The sequence below is a fragment of the Ursus arctos genome, unplaced genomic scaffold, assembly GCF_023065955.2.
Source record: "Ursus arctos isolate Adak ecotype North America unplaced genomic scaffold, UrsArc2.0 scaffold_28, whole genome shotgun sequence".
NCBI lineage: Eukaryota > Metazoa > Chordata > Mammalia > Carnivora > Ursidae > Ursus > Ursus arctos.
In genome coordinates this window covers 37,599,851-37,613,027 of record NW_026622963.1, presented here as the reverse complement: position 1 = coordinate 37,613,027, position 13,177 = coordinate 37,599,851, and the positions used below count along the sequence as shown (strand labels likewise).

General features: G+C 53.0%; 1 protein-coding gene across 21 annotated transcripts in view; it reads left to right on the top strand.

Moving 5' to 3' along the window:
* The first annotated feature begins 7,854 nt into the window (after positions 1 to 7,854).
* FAH (fumarylacetoacetate hydrolase) overlaps positions 7,855 to 13,177 on the top strand; it is a 68,516-nt gene continuing 63,193 nt past the window's right edge. For 19 of the 21 annotated variants that reach the window (XR_008956053.1, XR_008956061.1, XR_008956051.1 and 16 more), the window contains exons 1-2: positions 7,859 to 8,042; positions 12,273 to 12,383. Coding sequence is in view for 3 of the 21 variants with exons in the window: in XM_048220387.2 (XP_048076344.1) it covers positions 7,962 to 8,042; positions 12,273 to 12,383 (192 nt within the window). In the remaining 18 variants the exon portion in view is untranslated. Of the gene's footprint in view, positions 8,043 to 12,272; positions 12,384 to 13,177 lie in introns of all 21 variants that reach the window. The other 2 variants (XM_026510593.3, XM_044388453.3) reach the window with 2 other exon arrangements.

Here is a 13,177-nt window from a genome sequence, read left to right as displayed (position 1 = left end):
GAGGACACAGTCGGAGTCCTGTACGTGTGATGTAGATGACGAGAAAGCAGGTAGGGATGAAGAGAGGCCGGTATGCTTAGAAGGGAGGAGGCAAGGGGTGTGGTGCCATGTGACCAAGCCCCCCAACTCTTGAGAGTAAGTTCAGTTTTGTTTAGGCTCTGTGCCCTGTGTGGAGCCCAGTGTGGGGCTTGAACCCATGACTCTGAGATCAAGACCTCAGCTGAAATCCAGAGTCAGACTCTTAACCTACAGAGCCACCCAGGTGACCCCAAGAGTAAGTCCATTCAGGAAGCTTACACTGGACAGAACTAAAGCCAGATCGTGTGTGAACCATTGCTGAAAGTGTCATGAAGCAAAGATTGTGGCTGATCTAATTTTCTGTACCCAAGTTCCAAAGTATTAGAAAGTTATATATAAAGCCGTTTTGAGGAGCACATTTTGAAATTGAGGGTTATGTATGAAGTGGGCTGTCGAATCAGCCCCAGCACTCAATTTGTAATTCTTTTTTTTTTTTTTTTTTTTTTTTTTTTGCAAAATTGTCACAAAAAATCGTTCACACAAAGTATTCCAGCTTCACCTCACACCTAAATACTAAAGCCGTAAACCAAAAATTGTCTTGTAGTTCAGTCTTCATATCTAATTTGGGATTTCTATACTCCGGTCTTGCAAAGTGTCCTTTCCCCTAGTTTTCCTGGAATGCTGACTTGTGTACTGTGCAGTGCAATCTTGAAATTATCCCTTTGTTTCAGGCTCGAGTCTCAGAAGACCTGTTTTTCCTGATGTGCAGATAAGATGGCTTATGCTAAAGAGCTAATGGCTAGACATCCCCTTTTTCCTAGGTTGTCTATCTAAGTACATACTCTTGGGACTTTAGGAAGGGACTTATGTGGTTGGTTGTCTCTTTTCAAAGGCTGGCTTCCAGGCCTTGTTTTTCCTCTTTTATTAACAGACAGCATCAAAAGTAATTTCGAGAGTCAGTAGAATGGAAAGAAATACAGGCATGAGAGGACTGTCAGCAACATCTGGAAACCTCTGTGGGGGTAGCCTCCCAGAAGGCCACGGTCGTGTGTAACGTCAAGTGGTGGCTCTCTGAGAAGAGACGCCACTAGTTACCCACAGGTATTGAAAGCGTTAGGGAATATCACGGACAACTCTCTTTCCTCACAAATGTGATGACTTACATGGACCAATTCCTTGAAAGGCACAATCTCCCAAATGTGCACAAGGAAAAAGATAATCTCACAGGCCTGAGTCAAAAGAATTACTTTACAACGAGGAGAGCATCAAGCCCTGACTGGTCAATTCTACCAAACATTTAAGGAACAAATTATTATGAAGTCTCTGCAGTTGCCTCCAGAAAATGGAAACAGAGGGAATATTTCCTAACTCATTCTATGAGGCCAGCACTCCCCTAATAACCAAACCAAAGACAAGAAAACTACAGACTAACATCTCTTATGAACGTATTTGCAAAAATCCTCCACAAAATATTGGCAAGTTAAATCCAACAATGTGTAAAAGGAATTATACCCACAACCAAGTGGGATTTATTTCAAGTAAGGGGCTGACAACATCTGAAAATTCACTAATGTGATCACATCCACAGGCTAATAAAATAGGAACATTTCGATAGATGCAGAAGCATCAGCCAAATTCAACACCCATTCTTGACTTAAAAACAACAACTCAGGAAACTAGGAATTTGGAGAAGCCTTTTCAACTACATGAGGAATGTTTAGGAAAAACCTAGTTAACATCATATTGAGTGGTTAGAAACTAGATGTTTTCCCTCTAAGATGAAACAAGAAAAGGATGCCACGGCTAATGTAGTAAACCCCCCCAAAATAAAAAATGACAGCGAAGAAAAAAGGAAAGAAAAGGTATACAGATTGGGAAGGAAAAAATAAAACCGTCTTTGTTCACAGATGACATGATTGTTGATTTAGGAAAATTCCAAAGGATCAGCATTAAAAACCCCTGGAACAAATAAGCAGTTAGAGCACGATTGCAGAGAACAAGGTGAATATACAAAACTCAGTTGACTTAACAAACACCGGCCACAGAAAACCTGCATGTGAAAAGAACACACCCTTTTACATTAGCACTGGCAGAAACATGAAACGCTTAGGTAAAAATCTAGCAAATATGTGTACGATCTCTGCGAGGAAGACCACGGAACTAACGAAAGAAATCAGAGATCTCAGCAAACGGAGAGCTATTCCGTGTTCATTGAAGGGTGCCTCCGTATCCTTGGTTTTGCCCAACTTGGTCTATAAATTCAACGCCATCCCAATCAAAATCTCAGCAAGTTGTTGCGTGGGCACTGATAACAGTGGCTCAGAAGTCCATATGGAAAGGCAATTAAATAAAAGGAGGACTTCGATTCCTCCTCATTACGGATCACATTTCAGATGCTCCGGTGGCTCTGTGTTGGGTTGCACGGATCTAGAACACCTTCGTCGTGGCAGGACATTCGGTCAAACAGCGATGGTCTAGCCCAGTGAGGCGTCCAGGGCGGCTGCCCTGGTTTCCTGGGGCACGCAAGCTGGAGCCTCAGGAACGGAGGGAGGAGAGCATGGATGCAGGCTGCGATCCCGGAGAGGGAGCCCAGACGTGGTAGTCCTGAAGCTTTGGGACACCCCTGGTCTGTCCAGCACAGAGGGATACGTGGGGTTGGGGGTTGGGATTAGAGGCAGGGGAGGCAGATGGCCAACTGGGAATAGAGCTTTTGGTCCGGAAACCGTTGGGGAGAGAGAAACAGGCCTCACCTTGATGCTTCATTCCTGGGGACTCTTAGAAGAAGGGAGCAGCGGCGTGGATGAGAGATGTATTTTGGAGAGAGTGGTTCTTGTTGACAGAGGAAAGCTACCTTCGGGGAGAAAGGCACTGAGCATTATCTCTCCACACCCACCAAAACGGTTGGATACGGAGTGCCTGGTAAGTGTCGAAATTCCTCTGTGTGAAAGCTCACAGGGGGAAAAGAAAGGTTTGGAAGGGGGAGACTCCTCAATATGTGTTCCTGCAAGACAGCGACACAAGATGAGTACCGGGCTGCAGTCACAGGGGCATCTGAATTCAGATTCCTTGCTGCAGTGGTAACAGGAGATGCAGACTCCCTCCCCGCCCCACAGTCTCCTTGCCAGGCCGCTTGTCAACCGTGGTCCCTTCATTGAGATGCCGCGTGTCGTCTCCGGGTCTTCCAGACCCAGCTTCACCCCGACAGGGCTGTCAGGCGGCATCCCATCAGGCAGGGGCACAGTAGTGCCTGAAACAGCAGCCGGGAGACGAAGGACAGGAAGGAGAAACTTGGTGCGGCAAGACCACCGGCTTGGTGGGCTGGTTCCCTGGGCTCCGCGTGGGGTGGTCAAGAGAAAGAGGGAGCTGCGAGAAAGGACCCGCGCTGGACGGAGCACAGGCCTTCTCTCCGTATGGCTCGTGCCGGAGATGCCCGTTGCCCATATCTTAGAGGGGACATCCTGTGTTTGGCATGTATGTGCTCCATTCGTCATCAGAGCAGTACGCATCCTATGCAAACCCAAGTGACACTCTGCTTCTCAAGGGAACTCACCGTTTAGGGGGTCTTGGGAACTGGACTCAGGTCTTTCAGGTTCAGGTGACATTTGCAGGGGGGGTAGGAGGGGGATGGATAGACCTGAGGACCGCGAGGAGGCCAGCTGGCCTGTTACTCCCAGTGCAGCCAGTGTCCACCACCTGCTTGTCTGAGGGCCACTGCAGAAAGCCCCTTCCCACTTCTCTTGCAAAGGAGTGGGGGGCACGCTGGTGTGCAGGGGCCTCCAGTGCCAGAGCCTCAGCTCTGCTGCAGCATCTGAGGGAGGGCCCCCCAGGCTCAAACCAGCCCTTAGCCCTGGAGGTGCTGAAGCTCGTTTGCGCCCCTGAGGGTATGCACACCCTCCCACCCAGGCCCTCACCCTCAGTCGGTCCTGTTGGAAAACAGTGCGCGCACAGGCCTTCACCGCTGCGTTCCTGTCCAGCCCCAAGCAACTCCTTTAGCCGCTGAAACTGCTAATAACGAACCTAATTTGGCCACATGGAAAAACATTCAGGAGAAAAATATAGGGAAAGACTGAAAAATTGCCTCTATTTAAAGTTCATGAAGATGGAAAAATCTTGCACATGCAATTGGAATGAGTTCCGAGAGCGGGGGAAGACTCCAGGATGGCGGGGTTGCGGGCAGTCGTTTTTCCTTAAAATTCTTTTTTATAATTGTCGTCATGTATGTGCTCAACACATCCCCCTCCCCAAAAGGGAGAAGGAGAAGAAAATACAACGTGTTTGCAAAGTTGCTTTACGTGGTTTTTTCCAAACAGAGAACAGCTTTGGCGTTCTCAGGCCCGATATATAATTAGTGGGTTGGCGAGTCTATTTTAAAACTATGGAATCTTCCTCCCACTTCAGCCCTCTCAGGCCCACACCCCTTCCCACACACACATCTGCCCCACGCCCTTCCCCCCCAAAAGGTTTTTGGTTTTCTCTATCATCCAGGCCTTCACGAGCCCATGTGTGCTCTGGCAGCGCCATGCCCACTCCCGCTCGCCGTGCGCCTGCTTGGGAGAGAAGGCACTGGAGCTCTCCCCGGGCCCGGCGTGGGCGCGGCTGGTGATCACAGATTAACCGCCTTTCGTCAGCCATTTTATAGTATGTGCTTACTTAGAGACTTACAGAGCACCTACTCTGTGCCAGGTGAGTGGCTGGGTGTCAACCAAGCCGCGCATGGAACGAGAAAGACCGTTCCTGCCAGTGGGGGGAGGGGCAGGGCCAGTACAGAACATGCCCACAGCTCCTGGCCCTGCAGCCCCAGCATCCCTAGAATCAGGCCAATACCAGCTGCTGCCCGGAGCGCCTCTGGTCGGGCCTCACCCCGGCCGGAACACTCACTCTCCTTTCCCCCCTTCCGGAAGCTCCCGAACAAGTCAGACCCCCTCCCTCTGCCGGATCTGCGCTTTATCCCTCCCCAGGGTGGACTCAACCAAAACTGAGGTCCGCCCGTGGTTGGGGGTGAGAGCCGGGAGGCTGGACCAGAGGGAGCCCCTGACGGTGGGGGCTGGTCAGCTCCGGTCACCTCGGGGCCTTCTGGCTTCGGGCCCTCCCATCACGGGAATCCCGCCAGCTTCCAGCCTCTCTTCCCTCCAGGCCCTGGGCAGGGCAGCCTCCCTGCCTCTGCACGCACGCTGCTGTTCCCCAGGGAGCCCCGAGGACCGGTCACTGGTCACTGTTCTCACTGCGCTAGCATGTGGTGGGGTGTCATCCCGGCCGGAGCACCTGAAGCACTCACGGCTGCCTCTCATGTGTCTTCCTGCAGTGATTCCAGATGATGCCTTGAATCTGCCCTAATGCACTGTCTCTCTTCCCGCCCTCCTCTGCCTTCCTCCCGGCCCCCCCCCCCGCCTCCTCTTCACTTACAGCAGTCACGCAGGGTTTTAATACCGTATTCTAACTCCAAGCTACCCGCTCTGCAAGTTACTGCTGACCTTGTTGAAAAGGCAGAGTTGTTTTAGAGGTGACGAATGAGCAAGGGGGCCGGCGGGGGAGGCACCACGCAGGACTGGCTGTGGACGGGAAGATCACTGAGGCTGATCCAGGGAGGACAGCAGTGACGGGCGGAGATCTGCAGGCAGAAGGGTCCCAACTTCTTGTAGGTCTTTTTGCCTGTTCGTTGTTATTATTCATCAAAGAATGTTTTTGAAGGAAAAGGGCTATTTTTTTAACAAATCTTGGGAAGGTCTAGGATTTTGGCTTAAATTTGTTTTCAAATTTATTTTCGGTCAGCTCTACCTGGGTAGCGCTTAATTCCCAAACATCTTGAGATATAATTGAGCGCGTCACTTCGAGGTGCAGGGTGTGTTGACTGATATATTTATAGATTGCAAAATGATTACCACCATGGTATTGGCTACCACCTCCATCCCATCACATAGCTACCAGGTCTTTTTTACGGTGAGAACATTTAAGATCTCTCTTAGCAACATTCAGGCGTACGATACAGTGTTATTAACTCAAACTTAATTTTAAAAAATTTTTAATTGAAGCATAGCTGACACATTAGTTTCAGATGTACAACATAGTGGTGCGACAACTGTATACGTTCTCAAATGCTCGCCAAGGTAAGTGCAATCGCCACCTGTCACCATACCAAGTGATTACAGTATTACTGACCATAATCCCTGCACTGTACTTTTCACCCCGTGACGTTTTTATTCTATAACTGGACGCTTGTACCTCTTCGTCCCCTTCACCTGTGTCCTCTGTCTGCCCAACCTCACCCTCCTCTGGCAACCACCTGTCTGTTCTCTGTGTTCATGAGTCTGTTCCTGTTTTGTGTGTTTTGCTTTTTAGATTCCGTATGAGTGAAATCATACAGTATTTGTCTCTGTCTGACTTACTTCACTTAGCATAATACCCTCTAGTCCAGCCATGTGCTCGTAAACGACAGGATCTCATTCTTTTTTTTATGACTGATGTGTTTGTGTGTGTGTGTGTGTACCCCACATCTTTATCCATCCATCTGCGGGTGGATACTTGGCTTGGTTGCATATCTTGGCTATCGTAAATAGTGCTACAGTGAATGCAGGGGTGCGTGCCTCTTTGTGTTATATTAGCTTGTGAATAACGTAAAAATTTCAAAGCAAATCAAAAAGTCAGTGTTTCAAATACTACTTTGTGTATTGGTAAGTATTGTGCAGCCTGTGCTTTTATAATTCTAACTTTTTAAAACTTTTAACTCTTTAAAAGAATAACTATTAGATTTCTAAGAAATTAGCATTAATATTGTAAATTTGTTTTCAGTCAGTGATGACCACTTTGCTTTTATCATAGTGTTCTCTCCTTTTCTGATTGTCTTCTTCATAAGGAAAAGCAAAACTCAGAAACAAAGGAATGGCTAACATTCTGGTTGGATGTCCCTGGAGGGAAAAATACTTGATTGATGACAAACTCTGTTGCCAGGCATTATTCGACCATCATGCAGGTCCCAGAGTAGGCATGGTTCTTGCCCTCTATTTTTCAGATGCGCAAACTGATGAGGGCAGAGTTTAACTTGCTCAGGGCTAAGCACTTCGTTCATGTCAGAGGCTGACCTGAACTCTCCATCCATTTAGCTGTGGTCAACTGCCCACAGAATTGGGATGTGAATCTGCCGTCCTTTGTGTCCCCCTCTCCCATCCTTTCTCTAACACAAGCATCTGTGTCCCTGTGTGCCAGGCACAAGCACCCACAGTTAATTCGCTTCTCAGATCCCCTCGATGGAGCAGGAGCGGTGGTCATCCACACTGTGTCCTACGGGGGACAAAGCCCGGGCAGCAGAAGGAGCTTAAGTGGCTCGTCCGAGGTCAAATAGCTTGTCGGCGTCATTTTAACATCAGAACGTGAAATAGCAGGTGAGCTATACTTTTTAGACTTAATTCTCATTAATTTCAGCCTTCCAAAGGCACGCCTGCCCCTGTGGCCCAGAGTGGGAGCGTCGCAGCTGACGGGTCAGCGGGACTCTGGCAGGACTCTCCAAGCCAGCGGGCCGCGTCCACGGAGTCCGGGCAGCCCACCGGACTTCCGCAGAGCCCAGGACACGGGAGGGGTGCGCCGGGCTGGGGTCAGTTCCAGGCGAGGGCTGCTATCGGTGGGGCGCAGGGCCCGGTGCCTGCAGCCGGGCCTCTGTCTCCGGGGGGCGAGGCTCTGCGGGGAAGCCTGTGCAGGGCAGCGAGGACCGCTGAGCATTCCGCGGAGGGGCGCTGCGGGTCCCGGCAGGACCAGGGTGGGGGCGGGGCCGCGGGGACAGGGCAGGGGAGGGGGCGGGGCAGGGGAGGAGCCGGGCTGCGGCGGGGGCGGGGCCGGGGTGGAGCCGCGGGGTCGAGGGGCGGCGCCCTGGGGTCGCGAGCAGAACCACCCGGGGCGAGATCCTGCCTGACCCAGCCGAGTGCCGCCCGCGGCCCCGCTCCCTACTGGCCAGCATGTCCTTCGTCGCGGTGTCCGAGGATTCTGACTTCCCCATCCACAACCTGCCCTACGGCGTCTTTTCCACCCCAGGCAACGTGAGCTACTGCGCTAGGCCTCCGGGCGGGGACGGGACGGTGCCCCTTCCGCTGGGACCCCCGCCCCAACCCCCGAAGCCCGTGGTCAATGCCCAACAGGCAGGACGCTGGCCTGTGGTTCCCCCGCTGGACGCGCCCCAGGGAGGCAGCCCCTCCCCCCAGGTCACTGGGGGCAGGGGGGGTGAGTTGGGGCGGGTGGAGGCTTTGGGGCTGTCTGTTGAGGAGCCTGTGGTTCCTGCCTGGTAACTTTCTAGATGTGCACATAGTTGAGCCGCTGGTCCTCCGTTTGTGCAGGTTTGTGTGGGAATTAAATGCGAAATGAAGCAGAGCCTACAGCTGTCTCTCCCAGGCAAGCAGGGCCAGTCCAATTACTGTGGGGTTTTTTTAAGATTGTATTTATTTATTTTTGGGGGGAAAGAGAGAGAGAGAGCAAGCAGGGGGAGAGGGAGAGGGAGAGGAAGAAGCAGACTCCTCACTGAGCAGGGAGCCCGAAGGGGGGGGCTGATCCCAAGACCCTGGGATCATGACCTGAGCCCAAGGCAGACAGACACTTAACCGACGGATTCACCAGTTGCCCCAAGTCAGATTATTGTTACTGAGCAGTTGAAGCGCCTGGTCTTACTGCTTCCACCACAGTTATTGGGGTTTGTTTCCTGTCCCCTAACACACTATGGCTGCTTGTTGGTCTGGCAGGTTAGACCCTAATGCTAGAACCGGGGAAATATTGAGGACCTCAGCATTTTTAGTAACTTAGAGGGATATGGCCGGTGAGCTGTGGGCCCCAAATTCCAAGTTAACCTGCCTCTAGCTACCATACTTTCAGCTCGTGGGGTGGGCTCCTGGGCATTCCCTTGCTGGTTGGAAGAAGCCCTTTGGACAGAAAAAAGGAGCTTTCACTTAGTAAGTGTAGTCTGATTGGTAGAAAGAAATCTTTGAAAACTGGGGATTTATTAATAAATCTGTAAGAAGGTCCCTGGGTGGAGACAGCAGATTCCCTTGGATTTATTCATGGTAGTTTTTGCTCTGTAAACCATAGAAGCTCATTATTTGCTCACTCCCAACACTGTTCAGGAAATATTTGCTAAAAGAAGCTCCTGGCGGTCAGCCCTTTCCCCCATGGCAGATCTTTGACCCCAAGTGGCCGGCCTTCTGTGGGCCTGCCTGCAGCAAATGCCTTGGTCTCCGAGAGCCAATGTGTGTTTCACAATGGCCAGGCCTGAGCAAACATTGCGAGGACACAGAAAGTTAACTCTCAGTCCCTTGGAGGGACAGGAATACAATGAGGCAGGTTAACCCTTGACCTGTGTTAGCCAACCATGCTCTGCCCAAGCCACAAGGCCGGTGAGTCTGGACTACTCTGGAATAAACGCCCCTTGGAGGGTGGCTGGTGGCCTTTGGACCCCAGGCCCCTTTGTTGACAAATTAGAATGTGCAGGGAGAGCGGGGGGGGGGGGGGGGGGGGGGGGTGACGACGCTGGAGACAGTACGCCTTCCCAGGGCCCTCTGAAAAGCACGCAGCCCCTTGGGCATTCTGGAAGGCTCAGGGTGTGCACGTGGGAACAGGCCTCCGCTGAAGCTGTCCTGCCCTCAGTGGACCTTGCAGGGTCGCGGCTGCCTCTCTAGGCTGGTCTTCTTGCCAGGGCACTGCCTCCCCACTGCACGCCAGCAGCCAGCTCTTCATAATTCGGGCGGAACGCTAGTGAATTAATCCCATCATTACTTTGTTCATTCTCTTATTCAGGGAATGCCTAAGAACCCCAACTCTGGGCCAGACTTTGGGGGCGTCAGGGATCAAAGACACACGAGACACCCTCCCTCCATCTCAGGGTGCTCATGGATTGGGAGAATGCAGGAGACTTTGTGAAGACAGGAATGATGGCCTTCGCGATGGGGGCGCTACCCGCGGTGGGCTGCAGCCTATGGCCAAGTTGTTAGAATCCCTGTAGTCTGGCCCTGCCTCTGCCTGCTGGCCCTCTGCTCTCCTCAGCCACACCGGCCACCTTTCAGTTTCTGGAACATTCTAAGAGCATTTTTCTGCCCCAGGACCTTAGCACGTATTGTTCCTGCCTTCTGTCTGGAGCACTCTTCCTTCTACTCTGTGCAGGTCTACTCCCCTCTCACTGTTCAGGACTCAGCTTAAATGTCACCTCGGAGAGACATCCCTTAAGCACCCTCACTGAATGAGGCTCCCTGCTGCACCCCAGCCACACCTACTGTCTGTCACCGCACCGTGTGGGGCCTTTGCTTTCGGGCAGCTGGCACCAATCCCTCCCCTGTCCCCGGTGCCTTCGTGTCCTGCTGGTGTGGAGTAGAGGCTTCCTAATTGTTTTTGTCTGAATGGCTGTCTGCCCTGTGTCCGGCCTCAAGATAAGAGATTTAGATATTAATTGAACTCCCACAACAAACCTGCCGTTGTGTGTTGTCCCCATTTCATGGAGGAGAAACCGCGGCTCAGGACGGCTAAGAACCCCACCGCAGGTCTCACAGCCAGTAAGAAGCAGAACTGGAGTTGGACCCCACATGGGAGAGCTTCCAAACCCCATGCTTTTCCGTCTTTGTCAGCCTGGGAGTGGGCTGAAGGTTTGGCCTGGACAGCCGTCTGTCAGCTAGGACCCAGCGACAGCGCACGTGTGTTCTCTTACAGTCAGACCAATGGGGTATCTCTTTCGAATTTGTCTCCCTCACGTTAGGCAGGGGACCCTGAGCCCTGAGAGGACTAGGGACTCGTCCCAAGGGACAGGATGGCGAGTGACAGAGCGGATAGGGACTCAGGGGTCCTGGATCCCAGCCGGGAGCCCCTTCCCATCTAGCACTGAAGAATTCAGCTCCCCGAATTTATTGTTCTCATTTTTTATTTTTTTCAAGATTTCATTTTTAAGCAGTCTCCACACCCAGCTTGGGGCTCGAACTGACAACTCCGAGATCAAGAGTCACACACTCTACTGACGAAGCCAGTCAGGCGCCCCTTCCTGGCACTTAAAGTAGACAGACCCCTGTTTTCAGGGTCTTTGAGTCACAGCTGGGCGCACAAGGGCAGCGTCTGGGCTTCGCTTACGGCTGGGGAAGCTGGCCCTGTGCTTGTCACTATGTCTTGGAGGTTGCTCAGTGGCATTGGCTCCTTCCTACCTTCAAGGGACCAGGGTCAGAAATGGCCCCAGGGTCTGCCCTGCACACCCTGTGGGGGGTGGCCACTGAGGTCCAAGTGCTCACCGATTGTGTCCATTGCCATTTGCCAGAGGGGGAGACTGAGGCCCAAGGAGTCAGCCGTGCAAGCAGCTGGGAAGGAGTAGCCAGGCCCCCCAGGCAGGGCCGGGTGAGGGTGCGGCTCTGGTCCACCCTGGTCCCAGGGCCTGATGTGCAGGGGAGGTGGCCGCCTCCTCTCAGCCTGCTGAAATGAGCAGCCAGTGGCGAGAAGGCCAGCCTGTCATCCCACCTCTAGGCTCTCTGGAGCTGAAATGGCAAAGCTGGACCCTCAGGAGAGCTGGGAGCCCAGCTCAGGACAGGGCTCCCAGAGGCTGGGTCTGCAGACATGCTCTCTGGTTCCTTGTTGGCCAGCAAAGCCCAGGGTCCTGGAACAAAAGCCAGGAGGCCGAGGTGAAGACGGGATTTTATGTCGTGGGAAGGAACTTCCCCCATATGTTTGGAGCAGCTTGGCTTCATGGTCCCTCATGACCTGAGCTCTGCCTGTTTGAGCCAGAGCAGGCCTCATTAATGAAAGCCCCTGGCCCTCAGCCCTGTGCCTGGGGCGCTCTCTGCTCTGTGGTGCAAAGAAATTCCCCCGAGGGAAGGCCTAGGTCAATCCTGGGAAGTAATCCAGCTCCTCAGTGAGGTGGTGAGCTCCTCATCACCAGAGGCATTTAAGCAGTACCTGAGGAACTTCTCTGGGGACTTTGCCTCCATAAGGGGCTTGGACTAGGCAGCATGCACCTTCCCCTTTCCAAGGGATAGTTGGATTTATTTCCCATTCAGTGAACATAGATTCTTTTCTTGTCCTAGAAGCAGATAGGATCCCAGGTTCTGCCCGGCCAGAGGTCCCCGGGGCAATCTCTGTCCACTGGGAGACTAAGGGAGTTGGGGGTCGGGCACTGAGGACCCAGTTCCTTGGTCCCTCTTCTTAGAAGGCCGTCTAAAGGTGGGATCCACGAGCTCTTAACTAGACAGATTTTGCGGGTAAATAACCAAGCTTGGCCGAGGCCTTCCCCAATGCTGACCATACTGTCTCCCTCCCAGCCAAGGCCGAGGATCGGCGTGGCCATTGGCGACCAGATCCTGGACCTCAGTGTCATTAAGCACCTCTTCACCGGGCCTGTCCTCTCCAAACAGCAGGATGTCTTCGATCAGGTAGGGCTCCATGCCACATTGTGGCTGCTGGATTTATTACAAATGACACCAGGAAGATGCTCTTTCCCTCCCATTTCGGATAAGAGATAGTGCCTTCGGAGGTCTCAGAAACTTTACTTGGGTCAGGCTGCGTGGGTCTGAGACAGGCCGGCAGCAGGCAGCCTGGGGAAAGCTCCGGTGGCCTCCTAGGTGGGCAGAGTTTCAGTCTCTGCCGTGCTGGGCCCTTCTCTGGGCTCTTGGAGGAGGCTGTCGGTTCCCGGTTAGTTCCCCCGTCGAGCTGTGGGACCCCTGCCTGTCCGAGGTCGGCACCGGCCCTCGGGTCTGTAGACAAGGCCAGGGAGCAACGGACGACGCCTTGTGTGCGCCCACCAGTTGGGAGTCAGTCTGAAGTCCACGCCCTGGAAATGGTTGGGTGCTGTGATGTCACCTCCCGTTCGTGGGTCAGGACGGAGGACGGTGTTCATTGAGCACCCCCTGTGTGCCGAGAGTTCCACACACGTCTCTCGTCCGGTCCTCACAACAACCCTCTGGCACAGGACTCGGATCCTTGGTAGATGGTGGGGATCTCCTCTGAAATGAGCCACGATTCTCCCCCGTGGCTAGAAGGATCGGAGCCCTCAGACCCCAGTGCTGCTGCTGTCACACCAACATGGCTATGAACCTCCTGACGGGGGTGTGTGGGGACCGAGCCCCCGCAGACGCAGGGAGCGTCTCCGTGGCAGGAACGCAGCCCCCTTCAGCGGCACACAAGGCCCCGTGTCCCCAGCAGCACCCCCGATAGTGGCTCCCAGGCT